General features: G+C 32.4%; 2 protein-coding genes across 3 annotated transcripts; one reads left to right on the top strand and one right to left on the bottom strand.

The window, feature by feature from the left end:
• Positions 1-5916: 5916 nt before the first annotated feature.
• Positions 5917-10558, top strand: LOC111882554 (lysine-specific demethylase ELF6). Of its 2 annotated transcripts, none has more exons than XM_023878931.3 (7): positions 5917-6127; positions 6341-7471; positions 7664-7742; positions 7883-7950; positions 8041-8191; positions 8303-8937; positions 9028-10558. In XM_023878931.3, exons 2-7 carry the CDS (start codon positions 6343-6345, stop codon positions 10398-10400), a joined length of 3435 nt encoding a protein of 1144 aa, XP_023734699.3. In that variant the 5' UTR covers positions 5917-6127; positions 6341-6342; the 3' UTR covers positions 10401-10558. The 2 variants fall into 2 exon arrangements, with proteins under 2 accessions (XP_023734699.3, XP_023734700.1); XM_023878932.3 differs by having other exon boundaries at positions 6219-7471.
• Positions 10559-13368: 2810 nt separating this feature from the next.
• LOC111882552 (H/ACA ribonucleoprotein complex subunit 2-like protein) lies at positions 13369-14356 on the bottom strand. The gene is made up of 4 exons (XM_023878929.2): positions 14147-14356; positions 13967-14036; positions 13721-13826; positions 13369-13627 (listed from the first exon to the last, which is right to left on the bottom strand). Exons 1-4 carry the CDS (start codon positions 14283-14285, stop codon positions 13466-13468), a joined length of 477 nt encoding a protein of 158 aa, XP_023734697.1. The 5' UTR covers positions 14286-14356; the 3' UTR covers positions 13369-13465.
• Positions 14357-14827: the final 471 nt, after the last annotated feature.

The following is a 14827-nucleotide window of genomic DNA, read 5'->3' as shown; positions in this document are numbered from 1 at the left end:
AACTATAATCTTACTGTATTCTTTTTCTCTTTGTATAATAGAAGACATTATTATATTATAATCTTATTATTTTCTCCTTGTTTAACAAATTGTTTTTTTCTTACTATAAACTTATTATTTTCTTTTCGTTTGAATGATGATTTCGTCTTATTGTAGTCTTACTGAATTCTCATTGTCTTATATAAATACTATCTTACTACAATCTTAATATATTCATTATGTCAGACATAAAGTACTATACAATTATCTTATTGTAAATAACTGTGTTTTTCTTATTTGAATGCGAGTATTATTATTTTATTATAATTTTTCTATATTCTTTCTATTTGAATGGTACTATCTTATTATGGTTCTCTATCTAACAAATGTATTATCTTACAATAACTTTACTGTAATCTCTCTGGTGACATAATGTGTCATCTTATTGTAACATTGTTATATTTTTTTGACATACGATATTATTTTACTATAAGTTTATTGTATTTTTGTATGACAATGGTTTTATCTTACTGCATTCTATTTGTTGGCAAATAACATTATTTTACTGCAAGACAAACTTTATTATATGGATATGAATGTTGACCGATTAAGGAACACATGTGAAAGATAGAGGCTGCAAAAATAAGGATGTGGTAGACATGCGGTAAAACTTTGTTAGACTGAATATCAAGCACAATAATAAAAAAATGTAGGTGATGCCAATCATTGATTAACTAAGGGAAAGAATATTTAAACATGTAAAATGATACAACTGACAATTACGGTTAGGAGGATGGTATAGTTTTATTAATGGTGTAGAGAGGAAAAAACGAACATGATTAAAATGAGAAGATAACATAAGGTTAGACTTAAAAGAGTTGACTCTTATCAAGGACATGACCTCATATTGGAAGGCATGAGCCATGAAGGCTTAGACTAAATCGAAACATTAGATTAATATAACTCATTTTCACTGGTTATGCTTGTCATGATTTTTTTGCCCTCTAACTATAATCTAGAATATACATTCACATTGTATTGATATTATCTGTATTCTGTTTTACTGCTAGTATTTGTTGTCACTATATGTGTATTTGTACAATATTTTTATGATTATCCTTGCTCATTTTCACTTTTTTTTTTATCTTTACTGCATCTATTTTCCTTTTTCTTGCTATAGTCACAGAATAATGTTTATTTTTCATTGTAAGTTGATGTTGTCATATGCAAGAGATCGTCTCGTGTGGGTTCACATTCCCTTTCTTACTCTCTTATATTGGGTGTTATCAATGGAAGTAGTTGCTAGAATATACATTCACATTGTATTGATATTATCTGCTTTTTGTTTTATTGCTAGTATTTGTTGTCACTATATGTGTATTTGTAAAATATTTTTATGATTACCCTTGCTCATTTTCACTTTTTTTTAATCTTTAATGCATCTATTTGCCTTTTCTTGCTATAGTCACAGAATAATGTTTATTTTTCATTGTAGGTTGACGTTGTCATATAATGCAAGAGATCATCTCGTGTGGGTTCACATTTCCTTTCTTACTCGCTTATATTAGGTGTTATCAGTGGAAGTAGTTGTTCGATCCTTAGGTAGGTGTTGCCGACATGTTACCTCCCTTTTTCCCAATCTTATGAAACTTGAGTCTAGTGTTGTAAGTTTGTGGTTTAATTGTTTAATTATATGGTGTATATCATGATGCATGTACCCCTATTAAAAGGAAAGGAGAGCATAATCTAATTCTTTGCTCTTATCCCTAAAAATAACCAAATCTATTACCGTCGATTTTGTCAATTAAACACACCATCAAAGTACCTTATATTCAAATTTCTATGGATTCTATCCGAAACAACAAATTAAACGTGTCATTAGGGTTTTAAGTTTTTAAAATTTAAATTATCAAACCAAATGGGCCATTTTAAGTCAACTTGTATGATTGAATCAGACTGAAATAATTTTATATCTACCCATTTGATTCAATTTATTCTTGTCTCGAATTCATGCTAGTTTCAAGTCAAGTCAAGAATTATCACTACTTTATGTCTTTATCAGCCTACTTTTAATATATGGTCATAACTAATATGAATTATTTAAAGAGTATTTTCCGGTTGACATACCTAGTACTCATTGACATTTTTTGTGTAAAATGTGTTGCATAAGTCTAAAGCCATTTAAATGTCGTGTTGCACACTAGCAATAATTTACTTGTTGGTAGTGTCCCTGGAATATTTTGCTATAGTTACTCTCTGAAATCAAAATATATATCAAATAAGAAATTGTTGTATCAAACCAAACAAAATGGATATGTTGTTACACAATCCAATGATCTTCTATGAGGTCTTTTTTGAAGAAAGTTTATTAACTTTTAATTACAAGTAATCGAAATAAATAAGCGAGGAGACGATAATAAAATATTTCAAACTTCTATTTTAGATTCTTTGAGTAATATTAAACTTTTAAATAACATAATATAATTTATATAAATAAAGATTTTATAAAATTGCTTAAATTGTTAATACATGCGACCCTTAGCCGAATGAGTAATTATGGCCCAAAACAAAGGTTTATACAAAAATCTTTGTGGCATTTGGTGCGTGCGTAACATACTTTTGGGGGAATGAAATATGTCAGTAATTGGAATGCATTATGTGCTTGGTTATCATAGAATAAAATCTCTTGTTTGGTTTGCATATTTGTTAAAAGATTGTAAATTTAGTTATGAATATGTCCAAAATATAATTTTATTGATTTTTTTGTAACTTAATATTTTTTTAATAAAAATCATAAAAATTCATTTATTGAACTTTTACCTACCTAAGCCTATGTTGACTTGTTGGTATGGGTAATGGGCGTGAGCATATGGGGTGTGAGTTTGGTTTTAGGTGCATGGATGTGGGTGTTACGGTGGGGGTGCGGGTGGGTGTGATTGTGGGCGTAGGGTGGGGCGAGGATGTACGTGTATATGTGTAGGGGTGATGTGGGGCGAGGGTAGCCGGGTAGGTGTGGGTATATTGGTGTGAGGTGGGTATAGGTGTAGGTGTAGGGATGGGGTGGGGGCATCGACGTTGGTATGAGCTTGTTGGCACTTGCATAAGTGTGGATGTAAGGTGGGTATGGGTGAGCTTGCGTGTGGCGGTGGGGGTGGGGGTGGGCATCAACGTTGGCATGGATTTGTTAGTGCCGGTGTCAATGTGGATATGGGCGTGGGTAGGTAGAGTTGGGTAAGATGGTGGGTTGGTGTATAGTAGGTTGATGATAATAAGTTTTGATTTGATGAATCATAACTATAATAAAAAGAAGCTAAGATGACATTTTTATCATTAAAGAAAACATAAGAAATGAAATCTAAAATATTTAACTTTAGCCAAAAAATGACAAATTCATTCGGATAAAATAGTTTAATGGAATCTAAAGAATTCAAATTACTTTTATTTTGTCAACCAAACACATTTTTTTTTATTGAAATTTCATTCTAATTCTTTCAAACTTAGAGCATAAGATGGTGGGATAATATGTCAGGCAACTATTTTTTTTTTTTTTAAATAACATAATAGCAAAAACTATCTAACGATTTTAAAGAGTAAATTACATGAGTTGTCCTTATGGTTTATGATAATTTGTGTGTTTGGTTCCTTACTTTTGTGTAAAAAAGGATTTATGGACTAAATGCACAAATTACCCCAAAGCATAAGGACCATATGTGTAACTTATTTTATTTTAAAATATCATTAAATTAAATAAATATTGTTGGAAGGTAACAAACTTTTATTTTTGTTATTAGAACATAATTGTAACCCAAAAATAATAGGTTTTTCACTCTTACAATGGTCTTTTACAACATTTTTCTTGTGGTTGTATTATGATCCTAATGAATGAAAGAATGAGTATATTATGATGCACTATGCGTATTTAGATCCAAATATATGATGGGTCTCGGTGAAACTTATGAAGGATTAATAATGAAGTTTTTCATGTGACATTATGGTAAGGCACAAGTTGATGATGACATTAAAGGTGTGTATTTATTAAGATTTAGATGTGAGTTCTAGTGTTTGACGATGGATTTGTGGCGAAGATCCAAACAATTTTCTATTAAGTGCTTTTAGAGGTTGTAGTAAGAGTGAAACGAAATTGAACATATGTGTTATTATTTCATTAGTAGCCATTTAGGAAATGGAGCATATCTCTTTAATTTAAACCCACACATGAAAGGATAGAGATGTGACTTAGAGTAAAAATGTTGAAAATATGCATTTTAGACTCCAAAATCCGAAAACAAATCCGACAATGATATTTGAAATGGTATACTTCGTGGACATACTTCAAAATAGTGATTTTTAATTTGTTTATATTGAATGCAATATAGCAAGTAGAGAAACAAAAAATGATATTAATTTATAAAGCAAAACATTTAGACTTCAAAATTTGAAAAACATTTTTGAAATGCAGAAGTTACATCATAAACACTTACCAAAGACAAAATACATTGCAATATAACGAAGTAAAACTATTATTTCGTTGAAAAAATGATGCTACAAAACATTTCGGAGGCAAGAGTCAAGAAAGTTTTTTCAAAAATGTAAGATGCAAATGAAAAAAACATATACTATATAATGTATGGTGTTTGAAATCTGAAACAAACTTATTTAAGATAAAGAAGTGTCATTCCGGTAAACAAAAAAAATAGTTCATATATATATATATATATATATATATATATATATATATATATATATATATGTGTGTGTGTGTGTGTGTGTGTGTGTGTGAGAGAGAGAGAGAGAGAAAGAGGGAGAAAGAGAGAGAGAATGTCAGGTTCAAGTATTCTAACTAATTATTATATATTTATCGTATGCTATGAGAATGATAAATAAAATATGTTGTTTGATAATATAAATACGTTTAATCTTACATAACTATTATCATTAACACACATTTTCACTAATTAAATTGTTTATAAGATTATTATACACTTACTATTATTATTCTCATTTCTGTCAGAATGTTTTATTGGGTCGTATTTTGTCATAATGAAAATGAGTGAAAAACGATGTGTGAGAACAAAAAAATAATAATAATAATTAACGAGAATACATGAAAATTACGATATTTTTGTAAGGTTGAACGTATTCGCATTACTAAACAACTTATTCTCTTAGTAATTCTCATAGCATACGATAGATGTACAATAATTAGTTTGAATAAAATAACCGAAGCCGATATATATATATATATATATATATATATATATATATATATATATATATATATATATATATATATATATATATGTGTGTGTGTGTGAGAGAGAGAGAGAGAGAATATAAAGCTTACACTTTAATCATAAGTCACATGATAACATTATTTTTAATGGCAAATAACAATAAAGTTAGCAAATAGCAATAAAGTTAAGGAAAATTTATTTTTTACAGTGTTTTTTTTGGAAATCTGAACAAATTGGTAATGAGAAGCATAGATGATTATTAATTCGGTTGATATTGTAATAAAACTATAAATATAATAATATATTTGAAAAAAAATAAAATATCAAAATTGAAAATTTCAATAAACATAATGACTTCAATTAACGCTAATTTGGGAACAACTACAATAAGAATAAGGGCGTGTTCGGCAAAATCAGTTGGTAGCGAGTAACGAGTAGCGTGTAATTTGTAGCGTTTTGCTAAACGTTACATGAAACAATATTTGGATTTGGAACGTTTTGTTTATATTAAACACTAGAAGCTTATATTGTCAAACAAGACTTTCTGTTAAAAACGGAGCGTTTTATCAAACCCTAAAAGCTAGAAACTCTCAAACGCTACGTACCGAATACGACCTAAAAAAACTTAGCATACATTTATTTATTTATTATTTTTTAAAATGTAAGAAGGGATATCATAGAAAGGGAAATGTTGCAAATTCGGAAATATTCTGGCGCATTTTAAGATGAGTACATCACAATGCTCTAACATGCGCAACTTTCCTCTTTCGGTTGCATAAATGATAAAACGGGAAGAGAACACGCACACACGTATCTCTCTCTCTCTCTCTCTCTCTCTCTCTCTCTCTCTCTCTCTCTCTCTCTTGCTGGGGCTTTCGGAGGTCAAAGACTTCGCATCCCATTGACGTTTACAGGTTCTACTGCTAATAAGTGTATTGAATTCGTTGTTATAGTTGTTTGAATAGAATAAATTTTGCCCTAAATTTGTAGTTCCCGTCATAACAGGCCCGTGGGGAAACCATTTCTAGGGTTTTAATCGATTATAACAACAAATGATCTGTGCCCGTTTAGTATTTTTTGTGGTGTCTGCTGAATGATTCTGTTATGCTTGTGATTGTTATTGATAGTAATGAGGGACGAGGAAATACCAAATTGGCTCAAGGAATTGCCATTGGCACCCGTATTTTACCCAACGGATACGGAATTTGCAGACCCAATTGCTTATATCTCCAAGATTGAGAAAGAAGCTAGTGCATATGGTATATGCAAAGTAATTCCACCATTGCCAAAACCTTCAAAAAAGTATGTTGTAGGTAACCTAAATAAGTCTCTTCTCAAATGTACAGAATTGGGGAACGATGTGAAATTGAATAATGTGGAAACTATAAATGATGGGGAGGTTCGTGCAGTCTTTACAACAAGGCATCAAGAACTAGGTCATAGCAGTGTGAAAAGAACAAAAGAGGTTGGGGAAGGGACATGTCAGCCTCCTCCTGTGAATAAGCAAGTATGGCAAAGTGGGGAAATTTACACATTGGAACAGTTTGAATCCAAGTCTAAGAATTTTGCTCGAAGCCATTTGAGTATGATTAAAGAAGTTTCTCCATTGGCTATAGAGTCACTTTTCTGGAAGGCAGCTTGTGAGAAGCCTATATATATTGAGTATGCTAATGATGTGCCTGGATCAGGATTTGGTGAACCAGTGGGACCATCTAGATTAGTACATAGGCATAGGAGAAGGAGAAAGACATTTGATAGAAACAATAAAGATTGTTCTGATGTAAGATCACAAGTAGAAGATAAAAGCAACAACTGTGAAAACCAGAAAGGTGAAGAATCTATAATAAGGTGTAGTAGCTCTAGTTCTTCAGTAGATATGTTAAAGAAGGAATCCAATTCCAGTTCACTGAATATGTTGTCAGATCGTGTTGCCAGACAAAGAGTTTCAGATGAGATTGAAGGGACTTCAGGATGGAAGCTTTCCAATTGTCCTTGGAATTTACAAGTAATTGCAAGATCTCCTGGATCTCTTACACGTTTCATGCCAGATGATATTCCAGGTGTCACTTCTCCCATGGTATACATTGGCATGTTATTCAGTTGGTTTGCATGGCATGTTGAAGATCATGAACTTCACAGCTTAAATTTCCTTCACATTGGCTCTCCCAAAACCTGGTATGCAGTCCCTGGGGATTATGCATTCACATTTGAGGAAGTAATCCGTTCAAAGGCTTATGGTGGAGGTGTAGATCGGTTAGGTATGTAAAATGCTTACTCTTGATTATATCATTGCAATGCATATAAAAATATCTGCTATAATATGCATCTCTCACCTTCTTAAAGCCTTTCTAAGACAAAAAAAAAATGAACTATTTGTCAACATGGAATGTCTAGGGCTTCAAATTACTTCTTTAGCAATTCATAAAGCTCCTGCCATTTTTGTTTAACAGCTTCTCTAACACTCTTGGGCGAAAAGACTACCCTTCTATCACCTGAAACTGTTGTTGCATCTGGCATTCCATGTTGCAGGTGTGTTATTTCATTGTTCAAAATCCATGCTTTTATGCCATTGTCAACTTCCTTTGGAAAATCTCAAACTAATTGTGTAAAACATATTGTGGTAAATTTGGGACATTCTACTGAAAATTTCTTCTGTTTCATGCTTGCAGGTTAGTACAGAACCCTGGTGAATTTGTAGTGACCTTTCCAAGGGCTTATCACATAGGATTCAGCCATGGTAATGTTATGCAGATTTTTTTATTTTTTTTGTGGTTGGATATATTTATACTTTTATAGACTCTAATATCAAACCATTGTCTTTAAAAAGGTTTCAATTGTGGGGAGGCTGCTAATTTTGGAACCCCAAAGTGGCTTTCAGTAGCTAAAGAGGCTGCAGTGCGCAGAGCTGCCATGAATTTTCTTCCTATGCTTTCACATCAACAGTTGCTTTACCTACTTACCATGTCATTTATTCCAAGGTGAGCTAGAAATCTTTCAAAGTCTTTTGACGTGTGATGCTAGAAAGAGTTATTCCAAATATATCAGGAGGGGTAAATTGGTAATATTGTTTAAATGTGTTTTAATGGCAGGGTGCCTAGGTCCTTGTTACCAGGGATACGAAGCTCTCGTTTAAAAGATCGTCAGAAAGAAGAACGTGAGCTGTTGGTGAAGAAGGAATTCATTGAAGATATTCTCAAAGAAAACAAACTGTTGACTTGTATTCTTAATAGATCTTCCTCTTATCATGCAGTCCTATGGGATCTTGAATCCCTCTCACCATCTGTCATTAATAATAGTACAATCATCAATCCACAAACTGAAAACTTTCATGTTGAAAAAGACAATGAAAAACTTGTTCATGTAGAGGATGAGGACATGTCGAGTGATTTTCAAATTGATTCAGGGACATTACCCTGTGTGGCTTGTGGTGTTCTTGGTTATCCTTTCATGTCTGTTATACAACCATCACCAAAAGTGTTGTTTGATAACATGCCAATCAAGGATGATCATCCAAATATTACATCTTCAGAAACCCAAGTGGTTGATGCCAAGGATGAGTCTGTTGAAGCTTCAACATGTTCATCTAAAGTGAATGTTGACAATGGATGGAACATGTGTAATGGGTATTTAAGACCTAGAATATTCTGTTTAGAGCATGCAAGCAAAGTTGAAGAGTTGTTGGACTCCATAGGTGGAGCAAAACTGCTTATAATATGCCATTCAGGTCATCATTCACAGTTTCTGTTTTTCTTTTTTCAATGATTTGATTTTTTTTTGTGTGATTTGAAACTAACTTATTATATACTGTTTGTAGATTTTCTGAAAATTAAGGCACAAGTTTCAGCCATAGCAGAGGAGATTGGTAGCATGTTTAGATATGAAGATGTTGAATTACATGATGCTAGCAGGGATGATTTGGAGGTGATAAATCTTGCAATTGACAATGAGCAAGAAGATGAATCTTTAGAAGACTGGACACTGAAATTGAATGTTAATCTTCGACAATCTGTTAAAGTCAGCTGCCTTAAATCATCACCTGACAAGATGATACATATAATACATAGTGCTTTGACTATGGATGCTCTGTTTGCTGACACAAGCCCCACCTCACAAGCAATGATTCAGTGGCAAGCTACAAAGTCTCGGTCAAACAGAAAGTCAAACCGTTCGATCATGAAATCATCAGAGATTGTTTCTGTCACAGAAGATGTGAAATCGAAAGAGAAGTCATCTGAAGCTCAAATGCGTAAAAAAGAAGGGAAGTTTATTCAGTATTCAAGAAGAAGCTTCAAGTCAAAGCCACAAGATTCTGTAACCAAAAATCATGAGAAAAACACAGACAAGGTTATTTTGGATGATTCCATTATTCCATCACAAAAGAAGAAACAAGGTTATGAAGAAAAATGTGGTGTTGAAAACTCGTCAGGTTCAGTGTCATGTGCCACAACTATTGAAAAAGATGAGGAAATGAGTATGCAAAATGAGCAAGGTTCTGGAAAAGAGTGCAGCAGAGAGGAGGTTGCTAATGAAGATGGTTTGATGGAAACGGATCTGAGTATTAGTATTGGGTCAAAGAAAAGTGACGAAAATACCCCTACTGTATCAAGTTGTTTCACTTCAACAAGTGGAAGCAAAAGAAGGAAGAGAGATTTTGATGGATTTATAAGAAGCCCATGTGAAGGATTAAGACCGAGAGGTGGAAAAGACACAAATGCAGAAAAACCTTTAAATCAGAAAGAAAAAGCTTCCACCAACGTGAAAGAAAAATCCACAAACAAGTCAAAGTCTTGTTCGAAAGTGGAAATCACGGAAAAAGAGGAGCAAGGATCCCATAGATGTGATCATGAAGGTTGCAAATTGAGGTTCGGGAGTAAAAGAGAGGTAGGGTTGCATCGAAAGAACAGGTGTCCTCATGATGGATGTGGGAAGAAGTTCAGTTCGCATAGATACGCGGTGCTCCATTTACGTGTCCATGAAGATAGCAGGCCTCTTAAGTGCAGTTGGAAAGGTTGCAAGATGACATTCAAATGGGCCTGGGCCAGGACTGAGCATTTACGGGTCCACACTGGTGAGAGGCCCTACAAGTGTACGGTTGAAGGCTGTGACCGTACTTTCAGGTTTGTATCTGATTATAGCCGCCACAGAAGGAAAACCGGCCATAATGTGCATGTAAAGTCAAACTCTTGAAATTTTTTAAATTGTTTGTTTTTTTGTTTTTTTAACTTTTATACACTTCACTTCACTTCACTTGGGTTAGTAAGTTTTATAAACCGAAAAGAATCATTTCGTTGTTTTGGAACTATGCTTGGTTGGTGGGTTTAATGGAAACCAAAAATTCTGTGCAAGACTGGTGTTTTTTTTTTTTTTTGAAGACAGTTTGTTTATTGGTAAGGTTAGGGTTAGAGTGGTAATTACCTGGGCAGTTAATCACACGCTATGGCGATTCGCGAAGGTGTAAGAATGTGATTTACCAAATAGTGGTTTGGAATAGCAGTGATGTTATTAGCGCCTTGATTTTCCACCATTTACTGCAGGTCACCGCAATAGCTGTTATTTGAAAAAAAAAAAACCATTTTTTTTTTGGCTATTTCACATAAGAAAAACATTTTTGTGCCATTACATTAAAATCATGCCTTGACTTGGTAATTGTGTTGAAGACTTGAAGTTACAATATTGCTTAATCATTTTATTTGTTAAATGTTATTGTGTTGAAATATGATTAACATGCTAAATATTGTTTATGTTTTCTTGTTGATTGTGTTAAAGTATCATTAACTTTAACATTGGAAAAAAAGGAAGTAAGATTAATTAATTATGATACGTTAAGTACTATAAGGTTATAGTTGTCAAAATTTTAATATCCACAACAGGCCCTTATTTGAAATCTTGGTGGTATAGCGGTGGTATATTATTAATTATGTATAATTTATATTATAAATGTATATAGAATTTATATATTAGAATATTAATACTATATAAAATTAATATCATAAAAAGTCATATAAAAACATACTATAAACCATAGGGAAATCTATAGAAAAGTCTCAAACTTTTGGGAAAAGTTTCAGTAAAGTCCTACAAGTATTTTTTTTAATAGAACAGTCCCGATTATTTAACATTTTGCTTAGATTAATTAAAAAAAGTCATTTTTTATATTTGAACAACAAATGACAAATTATATGATTTTCTCAAAATAATATGACTTTTCTGTTCTAAAAGTTTTTTTTAAGACTTTATTGAAACTTTTCCCAAAATTTTAGGACTTTTTTGTAGATTTCCCTAAACCATATGAATATTCTAATTTAGTAATATGAAAAGATCGAACATCGCAGGAGGCAGTAGCTCACATCCTTGTGGTTTCCATAAACAGAAAAAGATAAGTTTTTCATTGCTTTCTAGTTTCTAATTAGGTTTGCTATTTGACCGTTGGGCTAATTAAATAGAAATTTTATTCGGCTAATAAAAAAACAAATTTAATGTTGAAATAGCCCATAATCGTTTTTTCTTTGTCAAGGTAGACCAATATGGACGAATTTTTATAAATGTGTGTAGCGTCGTTATAGCGCTGAAGAGATTCACAGTAAATAGAGGTCAATAGTGTCGATAATAGCATCACCGCAATTCCAAAACTCTATTTTGTAACAGCTCTGACCTCCGCGAATCACAATAGCATGCAATTTATAGCATAGGTGAAATATGATTAATTAGGTTTGGTTGAACTTTTGAGTATGATTAACTAATGAAGACTATATATATATATATATATATATATATATATATATATATATATATATATATATATATATATATATATATATATATATATATATATATATATATATATATATATATATATATATATATATATAAACACTATACCATCGCTAGAACCGCAATAAGTACATAGCAAATCATAAAGCTACATCATCTATGATGTATCTAGTTTATTTTGAAATACTTTTAGTTTTAGAAAATAACTAACCTAAAAAGTCTTTTGGTCATGAATATTTAAAATAGCATGATAGGCTTGGTGACAAATTTAAAAAATGATGCTGATATCAATAAATTCAAGTTGCATGAAGGCAAGATACAAACAATTGTGTCCTCAATCAAAACATATATGCAACAAAGTTATTTTGTAACAACTTTATCATATTCAATTTTCAGTTTAAGTTGGATTTCCTCCCCAAGTTTTCCCTTTGTTGGCTTTGGGAGCACCAAACCACAACATGTTGGCCACTTGGCCTCTCTATAGCACCCGCATTGGCTAGATCATGCAACCACCCTACCATTTTTAAGGGAAAAAAGATTATTTAGTCCCGTTCACACGTCTATTCGGTTTAAAAAAACAAAACTTATGTATATAACAATTTATCCATAGAGCCATCGTTACTCATTCAACCATTTTACCTATACATGATTTAAACTTAGACAAAATTGCAAGAATGGTCCTTGTGGTATGTCAAAACTAGCAAGTTTGGTCCAAACAAGTTTGGACTCGCAAGGATGGTCCAAAAGTTTCATTTTGTCACGAGTTTAGTCCAAAATTTTCAAAACTTTTTTTAAAGACATATTTGCCATTGGTATTTTTCCTTTTATAATTTTTTTTAATTACAAAAAACAAAAAAGAAAAAGAAAAAAATATATCTCACTCCACCCTTCTTCTTCCTCTCTCCAAATGAAAAACAAATAAACATTATATGTTTATTGAAACCAAAAATGCTCATTCCAAAAATGGTTGTTATATTTGCAAATGCCAAGATTTAAGTCATTTTTCTATATCTTCTTAAATCATGTTGTCATTTTTGTGAATATCCATATATCTTCTACTCAAAATGATATTTTGTGTATCAGGTTCGATTAAAAATGATGAAAACATGTAAAATGTTGGTAAAATAATTCCATATTTGTTGATCCTTTAAAAGCACCCTTCTAAGATGGCTAGTTGTACTGGTATAATACCAAAACTACCATGGAAATTGCTATTTTCCAGATATAAATGTCATAAATCATAAAGATATATCTATGATCTATCTAGTTTATGCTGAAATTGTGAATCTGTTTAAGAAAATAGCATAACTTTTTTTGGTTACGAAGACCAGATTGATGTGCTTGTTTTTGTTAATGAATATTTAAAATAGCATGACAGGCTTAGTGACAAATTTAAACAGCTGATACTAATACTGATAAATTCAAGTGCATGATTTAAGTTAAATAAGGAAAGATACAAACAATTGTGTTCTCAATCAAAATCAAAACAAAGATGCAGCAAGTGAAGTTATTTCTGTAGCAACTTCATCATATTCAGTTTTGAGTTTTTGCTGGATTTCCTCTCCAAGTTCTCCCTTTGTTGGCTTTGGGAGCACCAAAACACAGCATGTTGGCCTCTTTGTAGCACCTGCATTTGCTAGATCCTGCAACCACCATACCATACCATTTTTCTCATGTCCATGTCCATGTCCATGGCCGAGTCTAGATAAAAATAAGAAATAAGAAGGAAAACTTACTTCTTTTGACGTCACATACACATATGGTATCTCTGCTTCTTCACATAGAATTGGAACATGAGTTATCACATCGATTGGAGTTATGTTTCCAGCAATAACACACACCCTGCATTCATCCATGGATTCACCTTGTTGTTATCATGTATATTTGTAAATTAAATAACAAGTAATGATCTATAACACATTAAGAGCTCATCGATCTAACTTCATACAATCAATTTGCATAAACAAATCTCGCTGACTTACCCTTTATTACCGCGTCTGATGCTCTTCACGACCTCCTTGACTCCTCTTTTCAAGCATTTGTGTTCGGCAGCTAAATAACATCAATACATAAACATACACAGCTAAGTAAGTTCCACCATGTTCGTTGAGTTTAATTAAAGAAGAAAATCAATGTGTGCGAGACTGTATGATTGATTGTACCTTTGCGGACGAGTTTGAGGGTCCGTTTGGAGAGTTTTTTGCCAGCAAGGGGTTTAGCGATTGGAGCTAAGGCCTGAAGCTTCTTCTTTTCCTTCTCCTTGTGTGCTGATTTCTCTACTTCACTGTCGCTTCCTCCCATCGCTTTTCTTATGAATCGAAAAATAAAGGAGGCAAAACTAAACCAACAGAAGTAGGGTTTATTTATTCGCAATTTTGATTTTAGGGTTTAAGGAGGTTGTAAAAGATGAGGGGAAGCAAATGTTTGTCATGTGCTCCGCACGTGTGTTTGGCTCGCCTACAGTTATCTTGGGCTTACAGTAGTAGTAGCCCGGCCCAGGAAAAGTAATGACAGATTTTTATACTAATTAAAATACGACAAAATTGCAAAAATTGTTTTTTTTTGAGGTTTAATCTAAATCTCTATTTTTTTTGTTTCATTGTCCTTTTGGTTTAGTTTCTATTTGGTTTTAGTCTCTCTGAAAATTGAAATTACTGTAATACCCTTATGTATTTATTTTTCTTTTATTCTTTACCTCCTCAACTAGCTCTTGCAGATCTTCTATTTGAAGTTTCTCGAGTTGGTGGTCTCCATACATCAGGATCATCCATGGAAGGAGCATTAGAAGTTGGTTATTCATCTAATGGCTGAGAAACAAATGATGATGTTTTGTAGAAATTAGA

Source organism: Lactuca sativa, chromosome 2 (genome assembly GCF_002870075.4).
Source record: "Lactuca sativa cultivar Salinas chromosome 2, Lsat_Salinas_v11, whole genome shotgun sequence".
Lineage (NCBI taxonomy): Eukaryota > Viridiplantae > Streptophyta > Magnoliopsida > Asterales > Asteraceae > Lactuca > Lactuca sativa.
Note: the sequence above shows the minus strand (reverse complement) of the source record. Positions and strands in the feature narration are given on the sequence as shown.

What these genes read in the sequence shown, in the direction of transcription:
- LOC111882554 (XM_023878931.3), top strand. Translation starts at nt 6,343, where the DNA reads ATGAGGGACGAGGAAATACCAAATTGGCTCAAGGAATTGCCATTGGCA. An exon ending in ACCATGTCATTTATTCCAAG is followed by an intron (nt 8,192 to 8,302) that starts GTGAGCTAGAAA and finishes TTTTAATGGCAG; the next exon opens with GGTGCCTAGGTCCTTGTTAC. An exon ending in GCTTATAATATGCCATTCAG is followed by an intron (nt 8,938 to 9,027) that starts GTCATCATTCAC and finishes TACTGTTTGTAG; the next exon opens with ATTTTCTGAAAATTAAGGCA.
- LOC111882552 (XM_023878929.2), bottom strand. Translation starts at nt 14,285, where the DNA reads ATGGGAGGAAGCGACAGTGAAGTAGAGAAATCAGCACACAAGGAGAAG. An exon ending in CCTCAAACTCGTCCGCAAAG is followed by an intron (nt 14,037 to 14,146) that starts GTACAATCAATC and finishes GATGTTATTTAG; the next exon opens with CTGCCGAACACAAATGCTTG. An exon ending in ATCAGACGCGGTAATAAAGG is followed by an intron (nt 13,827 to 13,966) that starts GTAAGTCAGCGA and finishes GGATGAATGCAG; the next exon opens with GGTGTGTGTTATTGCTGGAA.